Here is a 21,534-nt window from a genome sequence, read left to right on the forward strand (position 1 = left end):
GCATAACTATAAATTCCACAAACCTCATATTTTTGTCATCTGGACTTTACCAACCAAGTGCAGCCTAGTTATTTCCAACAGCTAAAAAAATCTATAATACCAGATACAGTATAATACAATCTTAGATTAGATGTAGGCCTATTTGAGAGTGCAGATGCATGTCACATTAACGAGCGTCAGCGAGCATCAGCTGACACACAACACCTCCCCTCTGCAGTGCTTTAAACTGAAAGTGACTGGAGTCTGTTTCATTTCTCTCCAAAATACCTTGAATATGATGGAGGACATGATTAATAATTACTATGATTATGATAAGCTTTACATTTCATATCATACAGTAAAAACTCCTAACTTTCACCGGCAAAAAAAAAGAAAGTGTTTTTTTTGTATTAAAAAAACAATTAAAAAAATATTACGATACAGTATGACATCATGACAATACCTATCATCACATTTTAATACCACGATAGGCTATATCGTGACACTTCTAGGCGGGGAGGGTTACTCTTTTTTTTGTAATCACTTGGGGAGGGTCATTGATATTTTTTTTTTGTCAAAGGGAGGGTCATGGCATTTTAGATCAGGGCACATACATTTCCTCCATGCCCCCCCTTATGTAAATTTCGACTGGTCCCTTAGGAAGAACTAGTTAAAAAATCTTAAAAATCTATAAAAGAAAGGTAAACAAAGGGAGGTTGGGATTTATGTTGCAGGGAATGCGAGTCTGAAAAGGTGGGGTTTGAGTGTGGATTTAAAAGTGGTGAGGGTGGGGGCAGCTCTGATGTTAGCTGGGAGTGAGTTCCACAGTGAGGGGGCAGCCGCCGAGAAGGCCCCGTCAGCCCAGGTTCGCTTATTTGTCCTGAGGGTGTCCAGGAGGTTGGCATCACCCGACCTGAGGGAGCGGGAGGGGACGTGGTGTAGGTAGTGATTAGTATTTTGAAGTCTATTCTGTGCTTGACTGGGAGGCAGTGGAGGTCACGGAGGACTGGTGTTAGTTTGTCAGTTTTAAGTGGTTAATATCACATTAAATGACCAGTGTTTGATGGGGTGTCTCTGCTGTGCCTCTATAAAAAACGGACATAAACGTTGATAGGGAGGTGACCTACGGTGTCATGATGTTAACAGTGCTGCACACCAGGCCAAGCCCTAAGCTGTCAGTATTTAGGTCACTTCTCAGACAGTGTGACAATGCGTGGACGCAGTCATGTTGCTAAGCTGCTGTGTTTATAGTGGCACCAGGCTCTGGACAGATGGAGGATGTTTCTGTTGCATTTTTTTTTTTTTTTTTATCCCGCGATTTTGTAAAAATAAATTTACCCGGTGACAATTTTCTAAGTGATCCTGGGCGCTACACTCCCCCCACCAGCCTAGGGAGCCCAGGGCCGAGCTCATGCCTCCTTCAATGCATGAGAGCCAACTGACCTTCTTGTCACCTGACGGGGGGAGTTTCCCTGGTTGGACGTAGCGCGTGGAAGGAACATGTTATTCCAACCAGTTCCCTTCCCCTCCATCAGGCGCCCCGGCTGTCATGGGGGAGGCGGTATAGTATAGCCACCACGATTACTACATGTTTTTGTGAGGGTATTAACTACCCTAGGAGACACGGGAGAACATGCAAACTCCACATAGAGTAGGCCCTTTCGCCAACCCCACCAAGGGTATGGGCGCTGATGACGCGGAGGAGAAGACACGCCCCCCAGCGCCTGGTGGCCTGTAATCAAAGAAGTCCCAGTGATTGGATCTTTTGACCCGTTTTGTGGCCCGGTGGTGGCTGTGTATAAGACCTGGGTCAAATAGCTGTAAATACTTTCCACTATACTATAGCTAATAATACCCAACACCATTGATGGTTTAACATTTTATGGGTAATGGGTAATCGCTGCGATTTTTCTCCGCAACGTTGCTATGCTTAAATGTATGCTCTGTGACACATGAATGGTGTCATGTGCCAAAAATAATAGATATACAAGCTCACAATGCCTCGTGATTGCGATGCGTTGTCGGCTATATATATATATATATAGATGTCGTCTATATCAAACATGTGACACTATCATTCACTCCTAGATTGTCAACTTTGCAAACAGCCAGTGGTAAAAAAAAAGAAGAAGAGTTACGATCAAAGCCACAATACCAAGGCAACAAATACAGACAAATTTAATACATTAAACCTATCATCTGCTCTGTGAGCAGTGCTCTGCTGTTCTCTCACCTACACACAAAATCCATGTACTCTATTGAGTTAAAACATTTTGAACCATGGTTTGTAGCTTATAGGGGGGGGGGGTGCACTCTCTTCCTGAAAGCCAAAGCATCAGTTCAGCTCAACGGAGAGGCACTTTTTGGAATTTATTTATGTGTAAACGTTTTTATTTATTTGTATGTAAACAGTTTTTTCAAATGAGTGACGTGGAACCGGTTTTGCTGTTCATTGCCCTGCAGCACTTCACCTCTCAGAGGGAGGACTTTGAGGGGACCAGGGAGGGCATCCTGGTGTGGCTGACAGAGATGGACCTCCAGCTCACCAACGTGGAGCACTTCTCAGAGAGCGACATTGAAGACAAGATGAGACAGCTCAATGTAAGTCTACCCTTATGGAAAACTCCAGAAATCCCTTCATAACAAATGTTTTTAGGTTTATTTTAGTGCTTATTTGCTTATTTAAACGACTTTTTAACCAGTTAAATTTATGGTCGCTGTTGGGTAGATACCTTGTAACATCATATTTCATATTATTTAGATTTGTTTTCATAAATGAAAATGTTTATACTTTGTTGTATTTGTAAGCTGAATTAGCTAAAATAGCTGATTTATAGCTCACAACACATTGTTTGTATATCTGCTAGTTTTGCCTATAATGACATCTGGTGTCCCAAACTAGGGACACCAGATTGAAAGTGGTCAAATCTGTCTGTGGACTTAAAAAATATTTGACCAATTAAAAGTATTAACAAGAGCTTGTGACTAAAGTAAATAATCACTACATAGGATCCATTGGAACACATGGTTTCTGCCCCCGACAGCAAGGATATGCGTGACTGAAAGGATTGTTCTCTCTCCAGGGCTTCCAGCAGGAGATCACCCTGAACACCAACAAGATCGACGCCCTCATCGTGTTCGGGGAGAACCTGATTCAGAAGAGCGCTCCTCTGGACGCGGTGCTGATCGAGGACGAGCTGGAGGAGCTCCACTCCTACTGCCAGGAGGTGTTTGGCAGGGTGGCGCGCTTCCACCATCGCCTGGTCAACAGACGGCCTGTCAGTACACACCTCTCTCATCTCCCCACATACACACTTCACTCAAACCACACCAAGAAATATTTAACAGTTGTTGAAAGCATCTGTCATTTTAGATTGTAACCATTATTTCATACTTTGGCTATTTGTTGTAAAGTGTAAAGTTGTGCAAATCTTTTTAAAGCGAACATTTGTACCTAACTCAAATCTTTGCTTCTGGGGATTCTACAAATGTCTTCTAAATCCTACGTTTCTATATCAGTGGTTCAATTTGAGTTAAAATGTTCGCTTTAAAAATATATATATTCAAAGATTTGCACACATTTTCACGATATATTTTTTTAAGCATTAATTTTTGGAATAGCCAAAGAAATCTTAAAATGACACAGATGCGTTCCTGGTCTGAATGGATTAATAATGTAATCGATTTAATAATCAATCCCTATTTTGGGCATGCCATTATAAAGCTCCTCATTGGATATGGAAACTACATAAACATTGAAACGACCCTTTGACGTATATGGCATCATTTCCAGGTCTTGGAGGAAGAGCGGGAGCTGTCGGACCGAGACACGGACCTGGAGGACTCGCCAGACCTGACCTCCACCCCTCCGTCCTGGAGGGCGGGGAAGGAGGAGGAAGAGGAGATGGGTCGAGTGGTGGGGGGAGGTCTGTCGGCGGGACGGCAGGCCGTGTGTCACCTCCTGGCGCCTCCCCTGGAGCGATCCGGTCGGGAGACCCCCGTCAGCGTGGACTCCATACCGCTAGAGTGGGACCACACCGTGGACGTGGGAGGGTCTTCGTCGCACGAGGATGATGAAGACGCCACCTTCTTCAGCGCGCTGTCAGGTAGTAATTACTGTCTGCCGCCTCCCTCCCCCCAATGTGCTCAGGGAGATGAATCCTGGCTCTCGTACCAGGAGTTTTGAGAGACAATAGTGGTCCGAGAATAGAAAATTCTGCCATCTGAAAATTGACTGTCAATCTTTGTACTTCTTAGAACAACTTTGACTTCCTTGTCTACAGTGGACCTCAGGTTATTTTTTAATTCTCATAATCGTCTCTCCAGTCTTGTTAGAGCCTTTAAGATCTCTCAAAACACTTCCATTCCTTAGCTCTCTGAGCCTAAGAGCTCTGTGGTGGTTATTTTACTTTAGTTCTGTGTTTTTCTCCGAACACCCATTGTTCCGCTGACTTGCATACTCCGGAGTTCGCAGCGTGCGAGACTGAACTGAAGTCCTGTGATTCCTTTGAGAATAGATGTACTGTACAGTAACTAGTGCTGTGTAGGTTATTCCGTTGTCTTGCATTCTTTCTTGCAGATGTAGAGGTCACAGAGAGCACAGAGTCGTTTGTTAAGGCGACTGCCAAAGCGTTGAAGGGGGCCTCGGGTAGGCACTCTGCCACCTGCATGCTTCTGACTCACTGTGTGCTTAAAGGGGATTTTTTTTCTTAAACCTGGACCCTATTTTAGAGCATTTGGAACACAAACAAATTGCCGGTAATTTAGATGGACCAATTCCAATATTTTTTACACCCATCCCACGTTTGTGGACCAAATGATCGAAAAATAGAACCTATGCTTAAAAACAAAACAAAAAATCCCCTAGGATATTAAGCCAGGCATGAACCTCCACCCTTTAGGATATTAAGCCTGATTTATACTCATAGTCATACGATGGTGACGGGTGCCGTAATTGGCAGATCTACAAGCTCATAACGCGTTGCATCATGACACGTTGTGAGTATGTAGATCTGCTATTTCTGGTGCGGGTCACCATGATATGACGGACTATCAATGAGGCATTATACTCCTTACTTACCATCACACTGTCATGCCTCATGTCTGGTTGCACACCCTGCCTATTCACAGCCTGCAGCCTGGCCTTCATTCCCACATTTTATTTGGATAACTCCTAACTAAAATTACAATTTAATTTAAAGGTAGAAAATTTATTAGTGGAAGAGCACTGCATGAGGAACTTTGTGTTTTGTGCCTCATTCGTGTTTTTGCGTTTCCAATGAGGCCTTCCTGGCAAAGGAGCTACAGTTCATATTTCACCTTCAAATGAAATGTGAACTCCTTGAGTTTTTAACCAAACGTGTGATGACGTGAACATGCATGATGAGACACTGAATTGTGAACTTACGTTATTTTTATTCATTGAGTTTGTTATGCTGCTCGTTGCATGTTATGGATCATCACTCCATTGTTGTGGCGTTGCAGATGTTTGCATGTACAGTTTGAAAGGATTTCTGTGTACGTTGGACCACAGAATGCTTCAGTAAGCACAAGTTACCCGTGATCACATAACCTTACTGTGGTTTTATTTTATTTTCCATTCTCTCTCTTGCGATTTTTGTTTTATGTCTCCCTGCGGTCTATTTTCTCACTTTCTGTCTCTTTTTGGCTCTTTTTTGACTGAGCTAAACCTAATTCATGCTCCATCGCACAAGCTTGTAGGTCGGCTGTTTTGGACGTGCGACAAAGTATATAATTAGACTTTTCACAGTCTCTGTGAACCGAATCTGGTTGTGGGTTTGACACTGGCTCGCGTGCTCCTCTCCCCGCTCTCAGTGAAGTCTGTGACAGACCCGCCCAACTGGCACCAGTCGGACACACCAGAGAGGAAGCGTGTTCCCAGAGACATCATCAGAGGGCTGGGCTCCTCCCCCACACACACCACCAGCACGCCATACCACCCGCAGGGATATGTAAGTGATACACACAAACAAGTATTTACTCATCAGCCCCTATCACCAGCAGAGCTCTGAAAGTTATACACACAAATAAGTATTGACACTTCACCCCAAGCACCCCCTACCACCGAAAGGGCTGTGTGTGAGAGCGTACACGCGCGCGCACACACACACACACACACACACACACACACTTGGCGCTAAATCCTAAGCACACACCACAAGTTTCTTTCCATCGGCAGCGCTGCCTAAGTGTAGTACATGCACATTGCACAGTCACAAATACACACACAATACACAAACAAATGCGCACCACCACCACCACCACCACCAGAACTCCCTTCCTTGGAGCTACAAGTACACTGGCACATGCTCAGGGCTGGATTAACACCTCTCAGTGCCCCTGGGCACTGGAACTGCAATGGCGCGAAGCGCGCAGGTGCCCGATTCTCGCACGCGCGAGACATTTGACATCATTTATTTATTTAATTCGTATTAGATAACTGCAAGATGGGGATTTTTTTTGTGAAATTTGTTTTTATTTTTTAATTTTGTTTTGCCCTGGGCACGTGCCCAAAGTGCCCATATGGTAGATCCGGCCCTGCACATGCTGTCCTTGTGTTCAATACAGTGAAGGCATTGTTTTTTGCTCGTGTGTTATCAGGTGAAGCTCATGTCAGAGTGCAGTGGCAGTGTTAACAGTGTGAAGAGAGTCAAGCTGATTCTGAACGATGAGGAGGATCTGGATGAACCAGGCCTCACCGGCAGCACCGCCGACAAACAGACCAGCACAGGTACCAGATGGATGCAAAACAACACCAACCGTTTCAGCTGTAACACACCATTTGGGGAGGGGTGGGGGGGATGTAGCCAGTGGTGGAAAGTAACTAAGTACATTTAATCAAGTACAACATTTTGAAAACTTGAAATAAACTAACATGGAAAACTGTACTGGAAGTTGATCATGCAGGAATCGACCAGGTAGAGACACATGGTTCCTCTTTTTGTTAAAATGTTTTTACACTTTGTAGGATTTGTTTAACACATTGCATGCCAGTCGCGTAGATCTACGCGAACCTATTTAAAGCCGCAGCGTGCCAGTCGCGTAGATCTACGCGAACCGCCGATTCCCATGTTAAGTGCCCCAGGTGCACTTTCCGAATTTTTTTGATCCATTTCCGTTTCCGGTTTCCGGTCGGAAACGGAATTATTCGGGTTCCGGTTTTTTCGATCGTATCCGCTTCCTGTCTGGGATCCTGTTTAAAACTCGATTTTCTCTGGTTGTTGTTTTTCTCCTCGCTGATCACTGTTTACCGTTGAACGGCTGTAGCTTCAAGATGGCGGCACGGATTTGGAAACTGTTTTCGCTGGACGTTTCTCACGGATCCGCTGTGTGTTTAGAACCAAATGAACGCGCACTTTTAACTTATTTAGCGAGGTCTGTGGCGACATGAAAAAAACTAAAAAACAACAATAAAACGCTGGCACTGGTGAGTACATTATGAGATTAAACTCTGGCATGGAATGTGTTAAAGTTGATACAAAAATGATTTTTTTCAATAGTCATGTTTAATGTCTGTGTATTTGTGTCCAGGTGTGATTGAGCGCTGGGAGCTGATCCAGGCCCAGAACTTCAGCCATGACATGGATATCAAACAGGACCTGGAGCAGTGGCAGAAACTCAACTCTGACCTCTGTGACATCACTTCCTGGCTGGGCAGGGTGCTGCCGGAGTTGGAGAGGCTGCAGAGGCTTGCTCCAGCCACCAGCCTCAGGGACATGGAGTGCAACATCAGGAAACTCAAGGTAAGGCTTCTCTGCAGCTTCAGGCAACAACAGGTTAAATCAAATTGTCAATCCTTTATCCCAGCATTTCTCAAATGGGGGTACGTGTGCCCCTAGGGGTATGCGGAGGTACTACTGAGGGTACATGAGAGAAAGTGGAAAATGTTTCATGTTTAATGATAAGCTCTCAGCTCCCAGAGCTCAATCACACCTGGACACAAATACACAGATATTAAAAGACTATTGCTTTTAATTGATTTATTGAATACTTGATTAACGTGAGAACCTGCTAAAATGCAAGTGTTAAACCAAAAAAAAAGAAAAAGAACTTGACTAGCACAACTGTTACAGAATAGAAAGCAATACTTATTTGCTGAACCTTGCTTGTAGATCGGCTACTTTTGGTACTACTGTCACTGTAGTATGACGAAGTAGGGCATTAATTACGGGGAAAAATACATGAAAAGTTGAAAAATTTAGATACGAGGTTTCTGCCCGACATAGATATATTTTCTGTGCATCGTCCTGTGGCCAAACAAAGAGCTTCCCATCTTGACCTCAGTTCATTTTATCTTTCTCCTTGCCTTCAACCAGGAGATGCAGAAGACCTTCAACAGCTACAAGTGTCTGCTGATTTCCATCAATCTGAGCAGCAGACACTTCCAGCGCGGAGACAGCGCAGAGCTCCGGGAGCTCCAGGAAGGCCTGCGATCAGCCAACCACAGCTGGACTCAGGCCTGCGCTGCCCTGGAGAGCTGGGAGAGGCGACTGCACAACGCCCTGATGGAGTGCCAGGTTGAAATTTGTATTTATTTTTAGATAGCGAACATACAGTAGCAGGTCTACAAGAGCACATCACGTCGCATCATGAAGCGTTGTGAGCTTGCAGATAGAGCTTGTATATTGCTCCTCCCATGGGTTACTCATGGTTAGTACTATACATCCTGGGGCCTGTTCCTCGAAAGGTGAATTAAATAAGCCTGGATTTAAGTCAAATCCAGGCTTGACAAAGTCGGGTCCGTATAGCCTGGTTTATTCGGTTCCTGGAACGCCAAGCCAGGCTGAAAAGGAGCGACTTTGTCGAGCTAGGCCTTGTCAAGCCAGGCTGTGTCGAGCCAGGATAATGAAGCCAGGCTTCACTTATTTCTATAAAAGACCATGAAAGTCGATAGCAGAATCCTTGAACTTGACCAATCATGGAGCCCAAAACCAGAGCGGCGTTCTTCTCTGTGGCTGAACAGCAGCACTGCAGCAGCTCATGGAATCTTACAAGGAAGTAAAATTTATAATAAGCAAGAAAGGAAACACGGCCGCAATAAATATAGATCCAGGGAGAAAGCGTGGCAAAGTATTGCCGACAAATTAAATGCACAAGTTGTCCAAAATATGCCCCCCGTGTACTCCCGGACCCCCGTTGACCCCCAACATAGGTCTGGGGTATACGGGGGTCCACGGGGGCGGGGGTCCACGGGGGTCCGGAGGTTCATGGGGGTCCGGGGGTCCACGGGGGTCCGGAGGTCCATGGGGGTCCATGGGGGTCCGGGGGTCCACGGGGGTCCGGAGGTCCATGGGGGTCCGGGGGTCCATGGGGGTCCGGGGGTCCACGGGGGTCCGGAGGTCCATGGGGGTCCGGGGGTCCACGGGGGTCCGGAGGTACACAGGGGGCCGGGGGTACACGGGGGTCCGGGGGTCCACGGGGGCGGGGGTCCATGGGGGGCCGGGGACCCCCGGCCGCCATAAGACAAAAACATTTCGGGCTTGTAGATCTTTGATTTTCGCATAAGAATTGAATAAGTGTAGAAAAACTCATTGGTTTATGATTGGAGTCATTGGACTAACAGCTACAGCTATTTCACAAAACTTGAAGAACAAGGCACTGGATTAATAAAGCTTGGCTGTTAGCCTGCTCCTGACCAGGCTAACTTCACAGCTAAATTGCCATGGTAACTAAGCTAGGCTTGCTTCAATTCTCTTTTGAGGAATCGGATAAGGCTAAACTTAGCCAGGGTGAACTGGCTAAACTAATCTTCAAGATAATTCACCTTTTGAGGAACCGACTCAGCTCTAATCCTGGCTAAATTAAGCCAGGATAGGTGGTAAAGCCAGGCTTTAGCTCTAATTCACCTTTTGAGGAACAGGCCCCTGAGCCAGGCCAAAATTTGATTCTGAGAACCGTATGTGAGACAAATCCAGAAAATGCGTCAAAAACAGCAGTAGTTAGTAGGGCTGGTAACTTAACTCAGAAATGATATTCGGCATTATGGCAGATATTCTAATATATTCTAATATTATTATTATTATTTTAAAAAAATACATATATATATATATATTATTTTTTTTGGATTTATTTATTTATTTTATTCAAATATTGATTTTCATATTCGAATATACATATTTTCCCCATATTCGAGGAATATTCGAAATTCGAATATTAATTTACCAGCCCTAGTAGTTAGGTGAATGCAGTTGACTTGCTAATGGTATGTGAACCATGGTTGGGAGACAGCAGGGTTCGGGTTCTTCAACCCTGCTGCATAGGGACCCTTATTAGTGCTGCCCTGATTAGATTGCTTGAATGACAACCAATTTCCCAGTTGTACAGAAATCCAGCAGTCCTAGCGGTCCTAGGACTGTGGTTGAAGAACCCTGTGGTATTCTCATGAAGGTTTAAGTCAGGGGTATTCAACTAGATTGGGCTGGGGGCCACAATAGTGAAATGACTTGAAGTCGGGGGCCACAAGGCTGTGCACAGAAATGAACAAAATGTTCATGGTTAACCGTTTCACCGTTTGTTGTGTGATAGGACACAACAATGGACATATATGTCCAATATGGTAACTTATTAGGGCCTGCTTCATACTGCATTCATGCATTTTGATGTTTGATAGGATCATTTCTGTGCCAGTCTTTTACAGTGCACAGGCTTAGATTTTGATATTACGGAAATAGGGAGTAGATACGTCAGTGTGTTGTGTTCAGGGGTCATTGGCATGGAAGGTCTGTGCTGTAAGAGTACTAGAGGCAGGCTGGCAAGGTGAAGTGTTTACATGTTCGTATGAATGAAAGGTTTTTGGTTCGAGCACCCGGTTGATAAGAGCACAAGCTCTTATGATGTGTTTGAAGTCAATGAAGATGGAGAAGATGACAAAATACAGGTGAATCATTTCTTTGGTGAAAATGGACAACATCCATTCAAGACCCAGAAATAGATACAAATGATTGGTTTGTGATAGATGAACTGCACTCAGAACTCATCTGTGCTCTTGTATGTTGATGCACCGCTGAAATGTAGCGATGTTGCCAAGCCTGCTACATGGTGGAAAAAGAAATGGCTGAACTACTTGAAAGCTACAATATTCTGACAGTAGTGAGAAGTAGTAGAAGTAGAACATTTCTGGCTGTTTTGTTTGTAATATGAAAAGGTCTTTAATCTTTTACTTGTGATACTTGTACTATTACTTTTGATACTTAAATACAATTTAACACCAGATACTATACTTAAGTACAAGGTAGGGTAAGTGATTTTCTTTGGTTAAAATAAGTGTTAAATAGCTCTATATTCTGATAGTACTCATTGCTATAGAGTGTTTGTTCAGTAAAAGGAGTCTTCTTGTCTCTCCAGCTGTTTATAAAACAGAAAATGCATTTTCCTTTCAGTTTCATTTTCAATTTTATCCAATCAGGATAGAGAACTCAATCAGGATATAGATTAAACAAGTGAAATTGGAAGTGATGACACTAAGAAATGAGCAGGCAAAATTGGAACTGGAACACTATAAAAATGAAGCTTAAAAATGGGTACTTTCTCCTGATTGGCTGAGATTTTGACACCTACCGGAAAATGTATTTTCTGTTTATTAAAGAGCTGGAGAGACGGGGAGACTCCTGTTACTGAACAAACACTCTATAGCAATGATTACTATCAGAATATAGTGCTTTAACCTTTTAACAAAATACTTTTTGTTTTAACCCAAAAATATCACTTACCCTACCTTTAAGTACATATGAAGTGAGCTGTATTTTCTTATGGGATTTACTCACCAAAACATTTACCCATATTTGGGTTCTAGCAGCAATCTTGACTGCAAATGCAGCACTTGTGGGTTTTAATTGAGGACCCTGAGTGAATCACTAACATTCATCCATTCTAAATAATAGCCTACATTTTATTCTTATCGGTTGATAGTTGATTAACCATTCACGAGCTTTGGTTAACAGTTATGAAAAACATTCAAAATGGTCATCCTGTATACAACCAACCACCTAATAATAATTTTGGACATTTATTTTTAAATTGGAATATAGAATGTGTTCCAGGGGCCACAAGAAAGCTCTACTGGGGCCGGATTTGGCCTGCGGGCCACCAGTTGAATATCACTGGTTTAAGTGCTTTCAGGTTTTAACTAATCGAAGGGGTGCTAATTAGTGACAAGGTGCATAACTGAATATATCTGGTCTTCCTAATGTTACTATTAGGCCACTAGTTTTTAAGTGAAATGTTTATCGACAGCACAGTGGATGGGTTTGCAAGTTTGACACACAGCAGTGGAATCCGATCGGTACAGCTGGCAGTGGTCCTGGCTGTTATTGTATTTCTATTCTGCCATCTTTGTTTGTGTGCCGTATTCAAATGATAAAGGGGAAAATTGATGTAATATCTGTTTTCCGGTAAATTATTGTCATGGGTAGTCTAGTGTCACGGAGTCGCGAAGATCAGAAATCTCCACCATCTGGTGACATCTATTCAATGAGTGGGCTAAAACTGTGTGGAAACAATTCTGAGATAAAAAAAAATAACCACATCGCTGAACCAATGCAAGGATTTTAGGTTGTGCCTTAATATTGGGATGGTATTAGGATTGGTTTTCAAAGCAGTAGGTGTAGGTTTGTCAGTGCTGGTTTTCTCTGCCTTCCAAGCCCATTCAATGGATATAGATTACCCCAAGATGTATCAGTAGGCAGAGATCTCAGATTTTCTGAGATCTATGTCGTGGGTGCTATTGCATTCGTCAAACAGGAACACCACATCCACAGCAAGAGTTTTCTTGCAATACTTCACAATACTTGGGAATCTGTGCCCTGAAGGGGCGCATTAGCGCCTGTGTGGAATTCAGCGACAACACTGCGCTGGGTAGTTATAGGCTGAAGGCTCCAGTTTACCAGCCTCAAACTAGAGACCTCGGTGTCCATAAAATGTGTGAGGGCTTACTGTAGCTGTAACAGCAGACCTAGCTAATATTATGTACATTGTATATTAATATTACATGTAGTATCTAGGACTTGCACTGTACTTGCTGTCACGTTTTTCCATTACCCTTACCCCGTGGTGTCCTGTCGCTATCGTAGGAGTTCCACGAAATGCTCCACTCCCTGTTGATGTGGCTGGCGCAGGCTGAGAACAGATGCTACGCCGTCAACATCCATGACCCCAAGACCCCGCACACTGCCCTGCTGGAACACAGAGAGACACTCCTGGTAAAAGAGACTTGTTTTAGACTTGTGTCATTGAGTCTAAGATTAGAATTTGGCATTATTTTCCAAGCACAATCATATGAAAGGTCATATCGTTCTGATTGTTTGTTTGAGCAGTCAGGTACTGTACTGTATGTAAATGCAAACTTGTAACTAGAAAGATGCACTCAGTAGAGCACACATCTCCGCCAGGACGCATGCCCCAATGATCATAGTGATGTATGCAGCTGCATATCTACTGTACCTACAGACAGGAAAGTCTAACGCAGCATGTGCCAGTTGTAAATTGTCTCTCCTGTCTTCCTCCTACGATGTCCTGATAACACCAACCAATGTTATTTTCAGATCCAGCATGCTCGTTCAGCAACTATAGGCCTATGTATTACGCGCCTGTGATATCAAGCAGCGGTCAGATTTGGGGCACGCTTTTCTGAACGTCTGCACTCTAAACTCTGTAAAAAGGGACTAAAGACTGACTTAGTTAAGACAGCTCAGCATTAATTTAATGGCAGTACATCCCATCAGCTGGAAGTACAATACAGGAGCATTGTAATTGGCTAGCCTGAACGTTTTTTACATTGGACGACAGTGTGTAGCATGGTGTTTTTTTGTGGTTTCTACATTTGACGATATAATGTAGCATGGTGTTTTTTTTACATTGGACGACATACAGTAGTGTAGCGTGGTGTTTTTATTTTTATTTTTACATTGGACGACATACAGTAGTGTAGCGTGGTGTTTTTTTTTATTTTTACATTGGACGACATAGTGTAGCATGGTGTTTTTACATTTTTACTTTCGATGTATGTTGATTTAGCTCTGGACAGAAACGCACAGAAGGCCAAATACACACACACACACACACACACACACACACACACACACACACACACACACACACACACACACACACCAGGATGTTACTGTACAAATTAGTTGGACATTTAGTAGAAATAGTAATAAAAAAAAAGAGTATGCTGTGCTGACATTGTGACACTACGTGGACTTCCACTTAGAAGTGATCATTTATGGGAGCAGTGTAATGTGAAACACACCTCAGAGGTTAGTACCACTGGTGTGTATGCGCTGACCAGAGTTCAGCTGTGTTACTGAGGCCGGTGCTGTGTGTCTGTTGCAGGCTCTGGACAAGGAGCTGTGTGCTGGTCAGAGGCAGGTCTCCTCCATGCAGGACATCTCCTCCCACCTCCTCCTGGAGGCCGCCACAGGGGAGGACAGCGTGGAGGCCAAGGAGAAGGTCCACGTCATCTCCAACAAGCTGCGCCTCCTGCTCCGACAGGTGGCCGGTGACCTCCTCGTACTGCAAGGAAGACTGGTATGTTAGCCAGGGGTGCAACAGTTAATCCATTGGGATAAAATATATCGTTGCTGTCCGGCAGGAACCAGCTAACTCAATGTTTCCGCTTTTGCATTTTTTCCCCATAAATCAGTGCTATTGAACACCCTTTACGTCTGTGTGTTGGTAAAAAAAATATTGAACCAATGAAAAGTATTAAAAGGTGCTTCTGACAAAAGCAGCTAACTCCATTGGATCCTCAAACTTTCTGCTAAACCAGCTAACTCCAGCAAAGGGGGGTGGAGTTAGCTGGCTTTGCTGACTCCAGGCCCCACCCCCTTTTGACCTCCAACCTCATTGAGAGCTTGGAGGTCCATTCAGCTGTTCTTATCAATGATAAACAAAACCTCCTAACCATTTTTTTTTTTTTTTATTTCCTGAAAAATGAACCTTTTGGAGTTAGCTGGTTCCTGCCGGACAGCAGAGAGAGAGGGAGAGATATATTTTATATATCAAAATTAGGGTTATATAATAAAAAGCTTCTTGATTATTAGATTAATCGAAAAAGTCAATCAATAGAATAATCGGTAAGAAAATAAGATAGTTGTAGCTCTATATGTCAGCGACGGATAACCTTCAGGTTGAATCGTCTTGGCTGAAAGGCAGGTTGTAGATCAATCACGCTGTTTTTACTATTTATTTAACTAACCATGACAGATTTGTACATTAGCTGGCTAACTTTCGTATTTTTTTTGTTCAATTTCGTTCTTTTCTTGTATTAAACGTTTAATTAAACCATGTGTAATATTGTAATTTCATTACTCTGATCCAAAATTATACAGTAAAGAAAGGAAACCAATTTACACTGTACATAACATTTAACAGGTTAACTTGTATCATAGCTTGGCTCACATAGTTCTGCCCACAACTACTTACAGCTGCTTTGATAACATGTTGGTATCTAATAGTGAGCAACAACACCACCATGATGAGGAATGTTATCTGAAGAAACCATTTGGTTTTGTACCTTTTGGTGTTGACCATCTCCCTGTCCATTTCCTGTGTTTGTCAGGAATCCTGTCCGAGCAGCTCAGAGATGGACAGCATTGGTCTGGGAACACTCATGTCTCCTCTGTTGCTGCAGAAGGTATGGCAGCTGTATAGAGCAAATCATCATGACATCACCACAGCCAAACATTTATTTCCGGGTAGATAGTCGGGATTACCAGCCTAGGTGCCCAGACGGCCATGCCAACCGTCCGGACCAGTATTATTTATAAATATAATATTATGTATATATTTCTGGAAGAAAAGGACACTTATGATAGTTTTAGTTTTCTTATGATAGTATTGTTAGTGACTATTAGAAATGTATTATTTTGTTCTAAATATCCACTTGACAAACTAGACATAGCTAATGTTCTGGACACTTTATTTAATATTGTGAAAACGTCCATAGATGTTCTACCAGGAAATGCACAAACATTCAAACATTCTGATCTTATCTATAATCCATACTTTCCCCCTACCTTTTAACCTCTATACCAAATCTACACGATCTACAAGCTCACAGCGCATGTTATTGTAGATCTTCTATTGTCGCTGAATGTTCACCCTAGAATCGGGATGTTAGGGTTCATGTGGTTAACTTTGTTTTTATTTCAGGAGGAGTCTGATCCCAGTACAGCTGCAGTCAAACCCACTACCACTAGAAGGTAAGTTCTTTATGCGTCATAAGCTAATTCTCAATATTCCCTCGCAAACAAGGTTATTATAGTTTTGAATAGGTCATTCGTTTTTATGTAGTTTGTTTTTCAAAATGTATAGTGAACAAAAAACACTTTGAGAACAAGATAACAGCCAGACAACACAAATCTGAGGAAGACCAATTAGGTTGATAGACATCCGTTGCTCTGTCTGGGTGAGGCACAATAAATCTATGTATAAGGACATTTATTGAGCGCTGGCTGTTTACTTGTTCTCATGATGCTGTTGGGCCATGCACCTTGAGTTTTATTTAATTCAGTGTTGTGGGCATTGTGTTTTCTCTCAGTACTAAATAAACATACAGTACCATTTAAAACACTACTTTGTCAATACAGACAAACTGGTCTAGTCAGTTCATTTTTTTTGGTAAAGCGTCTTTTTATTTTTATTTCAGTACACTGAAATGTTTTTTTGTTATTTTGTTCATTTTAGTTAATCATAATAACTTTCCTCAAATCAGTAAGCGTTTTAGTTATGTCCAGTTTTTATTTATGCACATGTGCATGAAGCCCAGAGGATAACCCCTGATTTTGGTGACCCTGTGGTCTTGTGTCTAGCGCCACCATCCACCACGCTAACACTGCCTTCTCTGCCCACCCTCCAGGGAGAGGAAGAGGGATTCCTCCCCACCTCGCCCTTTCTTCCACCGGGTGCTGCGCGCTGCCTTCCCCCTCCACCTCCTCTTCCTCCTCCTGCTGGTTCTAGCCTGCCTGGTGCCCATGTCTGAGGAGGACTTCAGCTGTACACTGACCAACAACTTTGCCCGCTCTTTCTACCCAATGCTGCGCTACACCAACGGTCCTCCACCCACGTGAGCTGAGTTGCTACCTTTGAAAATGTAGGGACGCCAGGTTGACTGTGGTTGAACCTTGGGGGACGTGTTCTGACTGGTGAACTGTTTCTTAGCTTCCTGTGCGAAGCATCAACCCTAGTAGGAAATGGACTCCTGTCATGAGTGGTGTGTGAGTGTGAGCTCTCCAATGTGCCGCTCTTTATCGCTAAAGACCCTCTGACTAACAGACAAGAGACTGCGAGGGCACTGATTTATGTCCCTGTTATTTTCTTTCTTCTAAATTTTAAAAGTTAAGTCTAAATTCTTATGGTGTTATTTAAAGACCTATTTATTGTTCGTAGAGCGTCAAGCTCTTCATCAAAGCCATATCAATGGTTCATTTTAAAGTAACGTGGTTTTTATATGTAGACAAGATTTGTCAGTAAATGTCCCAGACAAACGTTTTCATCGACGATTGCACAGTACACAGAAAAGCCTGAAGATTTATTTTGTTATCTCAATTTTCTTTTTGTATGATCACTAAAAGCTGAAGAACATTAAGAGTTGCTGTCAATAACCAAAGCATGAAATGACTTTAAGTACACTAGACATTTTCTATTATACAGTAACTGCTGTTGTATTGTTTTATTTTTGGACAACCACTTCTGGAGAGCATTTTTTACATACTGACTGAAAAAGTGTTGTTTTCTTTGGTCTAGCAAACTGTTCACCGTACCGAGTCTGTTTATAGCTGATAAGTGATTCTGCAGACAAGGCTTTGTGTAGCCAGCGAGTTTGGAAAAGAGAGATATTTCGTTTGCAACTTTTGGTTTTGATTGTATCAAATTGTTTTGTATATAATGGCAATCTACTGAAAAGTCGTAGTTCAATTATTGATAATGTGTGTGAGAGTGTGGGTTTTCACTTTAAAACTTGAGTCATTTCACTTCGTTTGTCTTTGTGTGTCCATTGCTAAAAGGGTGGAGTTTCCCACTTAGAACAGTTCAGAGATGAAAAGAAAGTCAGTTTTATCTGACTCAGTTATTATAGGGCTAACTTAAAAAAACAACATTTATTACATTTATTTATCGTTATATTTAGCCTACCCCTAACCAGTTGAGGAACTTTATTATGTGGCCAGAACGCAATAAAAATTCTGTTTCTATTTAGAATGGAACGAATGAAAAATCATTCGATTTTCAAACTGCTCTTAATGTGGTAAACCCCACCCCTATCTGGTGCTTTTCCACTGCAATTGGATCCACTTAAACCCTTAGTTGATCGGATTCCCAAGGGCTACTGAAAATAGCAGATCTAAAAGCTTGTAGATCTGCTATTTTCACTGAATGTGGACCCCTGAAGAGGGATGCTAGGATTCAAGTGGTTAACAGCTATATCTACAAAGACAGGTGTGTGTGTGTGTGTGTGTGTGTGTGTGTGTGTGTGTGTGTGTGTGTGTGTGTGTGTGTGTGTGTGTGTGTGTGTGTGTGTGTGTGTGTGTGGCGCTACCGTTAAAACTGCTCTGAAACATGTTTCTACCATGCAGTTAAATTACCTAAGTCAATGTACAGTAATGCCGCTATGTCAGACTTGGGTACAGAAACTGAATGTAAGCGATCCTTTGAATGAGCATTGAATGTAGTTGTATTCGTGTCAAAGAACATTATTTGTGTACAGAGGATTGTCTATGTATTCTAACTCTGGCTTCATAGGATAACGTACATGTCAGTGAAGAAATGCAACAGAGCTATATTGTGGTATAAACAAATCCCCCAAAATGCAGTTTGTGTACAGAAGGAGCTACCGAATATTTATGCTCTGAAATGACTAACACAGGTTCTACTTAAGTGGTAAAGTGATAAATGTCCCCAATATTTTGTACATTAAGCCTGAGTTATACTTGGTTGCGCGCCAAATATAACTCATCGTATATTGCACTAAAAACAGCCAATCTACAAGCTCACAGCACGACAAGTTGTGCTTGTAGATCTGCTGTTTTTGGTGTGACACTGCCACGCAACTACTTCAACCACATCATTCGTATTCTCCGAAAACTTTCGCAGACAATAGATGCTATTTTCTAAAATGTATAGCGAAAACAGAAAATACACAGTATAGAGCCCTGAAGGGGCTCTAGTATGAATCAGGCGTCAATCGAAGAATACAAACTCTGCCACATGTATTGCATTCAGACAGCCAACATAACAGAGGAAAATGTGACTGTGTATACAATTCAATTTATTTTCTGAATGCTTATAATCCTATAAGCATAGCTTGTATAGCTTGAAATATTTGACTGACAATAAACGTTGTTTGCCATAATATTATGACATATGTCTTTTGTGTGTGTTTTGCATGAAATTATGTCTGAAGCATAGTTTGAAATATCTATCAACCAATCATCTATCATGTATATTGTCATTTTCAACAAGTGACACCGTTGTATGACAAAGTATGAATCAAGCTTCAGTGTACGAGATCTGATTAGAATCTCATTTCAAACCACTTACTGTAGGAATGTGATTGATTCATATAAATCAGTGATAGTAGAGCGGATAGTAGGAACAATCGTTCACTTTGTGATACAAGCGTGAAAATTGGCATGAACATTCCTTTAGGTCAACTCTTTGACTTTTTTAATCGAGCCACTCAAAAATCCAAGATGGCGGCCATTTTTCAAGATGGCCGATACCTTAGTGGGCAGTTAAGTGATATGATGGTTTATTTGGTGATACAAGCATGAAAATTGGCATGAGCAGTCTCTGTGGGTCACTTGACAATAAGCCACCCACAGCTACTTGAAATGTCAAGATGGCGGCCATTTTTCAAGATGGCCACCACCTTAGTGGACTAGTTAAGCTTAAGAAATCATTTAGTTGGTGATACAAGCATGAAAATTGCCATGAGCCGTCTCAAAAGGTCATTTGACAAGAAACCGCCCACAGCCACTTGAAATTTCAAGATGTCAATCTTTAAATGATACCTTTTCTCATAGAAATGTATTGGGTTCCTCAAAAAGCTCTGTCAAGAGAGGTTGTTTGACTGTGTTTTGTCTGACTCCTCGCCCACGACCTGTCCAGTTTGGTAAGACCTGTCAGGAGTTGCCTCCCACCGGCATAGCTCTCAGGGTTCACTGAGGTAGGCCTAAACAAGCTCCCTTACCACGACAAGGTAACAGTCACAAGGGAGGATATATATATATATATATATATATATATATATATATATATATATATATATATATATATATATATATATATATATATATATATATATATATATATATATTGGTTTTTTTAAACTAACAGCCATTACATGTGTCAAATAAATACTAAGGGGTGGGGAAACAAAAAATAAGATGAATAAATTAGCACAGTTGTGGTGCTGATAAGCACAGTTGTGGTGCTGAACGGACAGTGCTCCAAAATTATGAGTAATGGCTAATACTGAATGGCAATAGCCACGGAACCATGACAAACGATACTAAGGAACTAAACTGAAAATGTGCTTCACTGTTAGATATGGCAGTGGAAGGCAGTGGAAGCAATGTTACAAAGTAACAACTGAAAATTACACAGTAATAGACTAGATAAAAAGTAAAACATGATGCGTCGATGTGACGAGGGGAAGCCGAGCCATAGGCCTCCACTTGAAAACACAGAGGACAACAGGGAATAATAAAAATAAAATAAACATGCAAATAGGTTCTAGCAGGGGCAACTACATAGGCATGTGAAACTGAGTCCATATCTGAAGCAGTTACACCTTCCAGTACATGCCTTGGAGCACCCACATTTGGTCAACTCCCAACAACTCTCCGCAATAGGTGGAAGTGGAGTCCAGAAGACTTTCCACTTCTCGTCCTGTTCCACCCATCCCCAGTCAGATGGGCTCGGCATTTGTGGATGTCGCTTCAATGCCTGTCCCCACACGTATCCAGCCTCATAAGAAGCATGTTTGGCATGCTCTTTGAGTGCTGCTTGAGTTGGTGGGATCAAGTCATATTGTCTTTGCTTTCTGGCAAAGAGATCAAGCCTGGCCTCGTTCACGGTTGTGACATCGCTGGACCGGTCATACATTAGATCTTCTTGGCCTCTTGACATGGATATCTTTGGTATCTTCAGTGTCTTCAGCAGATGTAGATGCTCTCTTTTGGGCCCTTTCCAGCTCTGTGTTGTTAAACCTAAGTTTACAGCTTGAATTATATTTTGCTCTGTTTCTTGTCGATGTGCTTTCTATGCCATCACCTTCATCTAGTCGGGTTGGACTAAGTAAGATAGGCAGAGCATTGATCTTATGAAATAATGGAACATTTCTTGCAATGGTATCATAACCAGTACGATCGTGCTCTCTGTTGAATAAACTCGGCTGAATGAGTTTTTCCTTGGTGACCTGCTGACAAATTAAACATCTGTCCCAGTTAGTTTTCACAACTGTTATGATGGCTTCTGCCATGTCTGCAGCATAGGCAGAGGCCGAGGGTTTATCCTTTTACCACCTTTTACCAA

At 42.3% G+C, this 21,534-nt stretch overlaps 1 protein-coding gene across 1 annotated transcript in view; it reads left to right on the forward strand.

Moving 5' to 3' along the window:
- Nucleotides 1-19,348, forward strand: part of syne2b (spectrin repeat containing, nuclear envelope 2b) — a 188,590-nt gene extending 169,242 nt beyond the window's left edge. Inside the window, exons 125-137 of the mRNA XM_080414797.1 lie at nucleotides 2,443-2,580; nucleotides 3,063-3,257; nucleotides 3,773-4,085; nucleotides 4,559-4,627; nucleotides 5,815-5,951; nucleotides 6,601-6,730; nucleotides 7,531-7,742; nucleotides 8,316-8,516; nucleotides 13,068-13,196; nucleotides 14,332-14,526; nucleotides 15,560-15,634; nucleotides 16,153-16,202; nucleotides 16,859-19,348. Of these exons, the coding sequence (XP_080270923.1) occupies nucleotides 2,443-2,580; nucleotides 3,063-3,257; nucleotides 3,773-4,085; nucleotides 4,559-4,627; nucleotides 5,815-5,951; nucleotides 6,601-6,730; nucleotides 7,531-7,742; nucleotides 8,316-8,516; nucleotides 13,068-13,196; nucleotides 14,332-14,526; nucleotides 15,560-15,634; nucleotides 16,153-16,202; nucleotides 16,859-17,069 (2,055 nt within the window). The 3' untranslated portion in view covers nucleotides 17,070-19,348. The remainder of the gene's footprint in view (nucleotides 1-2,442; nucleotides 2,581-3,062; nucleotides 3,258-3,772; nucleotides 4,086-4,558; nucleotides 4,628-5,814; nucleotides 5,952-6,600; nucleotides 6,731-7,530; nucleotides 7,743-8,315; nucleotides 8,517-13,067; nucleotides 13,197-14,331; nucleotides 14,527-15,559; nucleotides 15,635-16,152; nucleotides 16,203-16,858) is intronic.
- The last annotated feature ends 2,186 nt before the right edge of the window (nucleotides 19,349-21,534 follow it).

This window comes from Gymnoscopelus braueri (assembly GCF_963280865.1).
Source record: "Gymnoscopelus braueri genome assembly, chromosome: 19".
NCBI classification, from domain to species: domain Eukaryota; kingdom Metazoa; phylum Chordata; class Actinopteri; order Myctophiformes; family Myctophidae; genus Gymnoscopelus; species Gymnoscopelus braueri.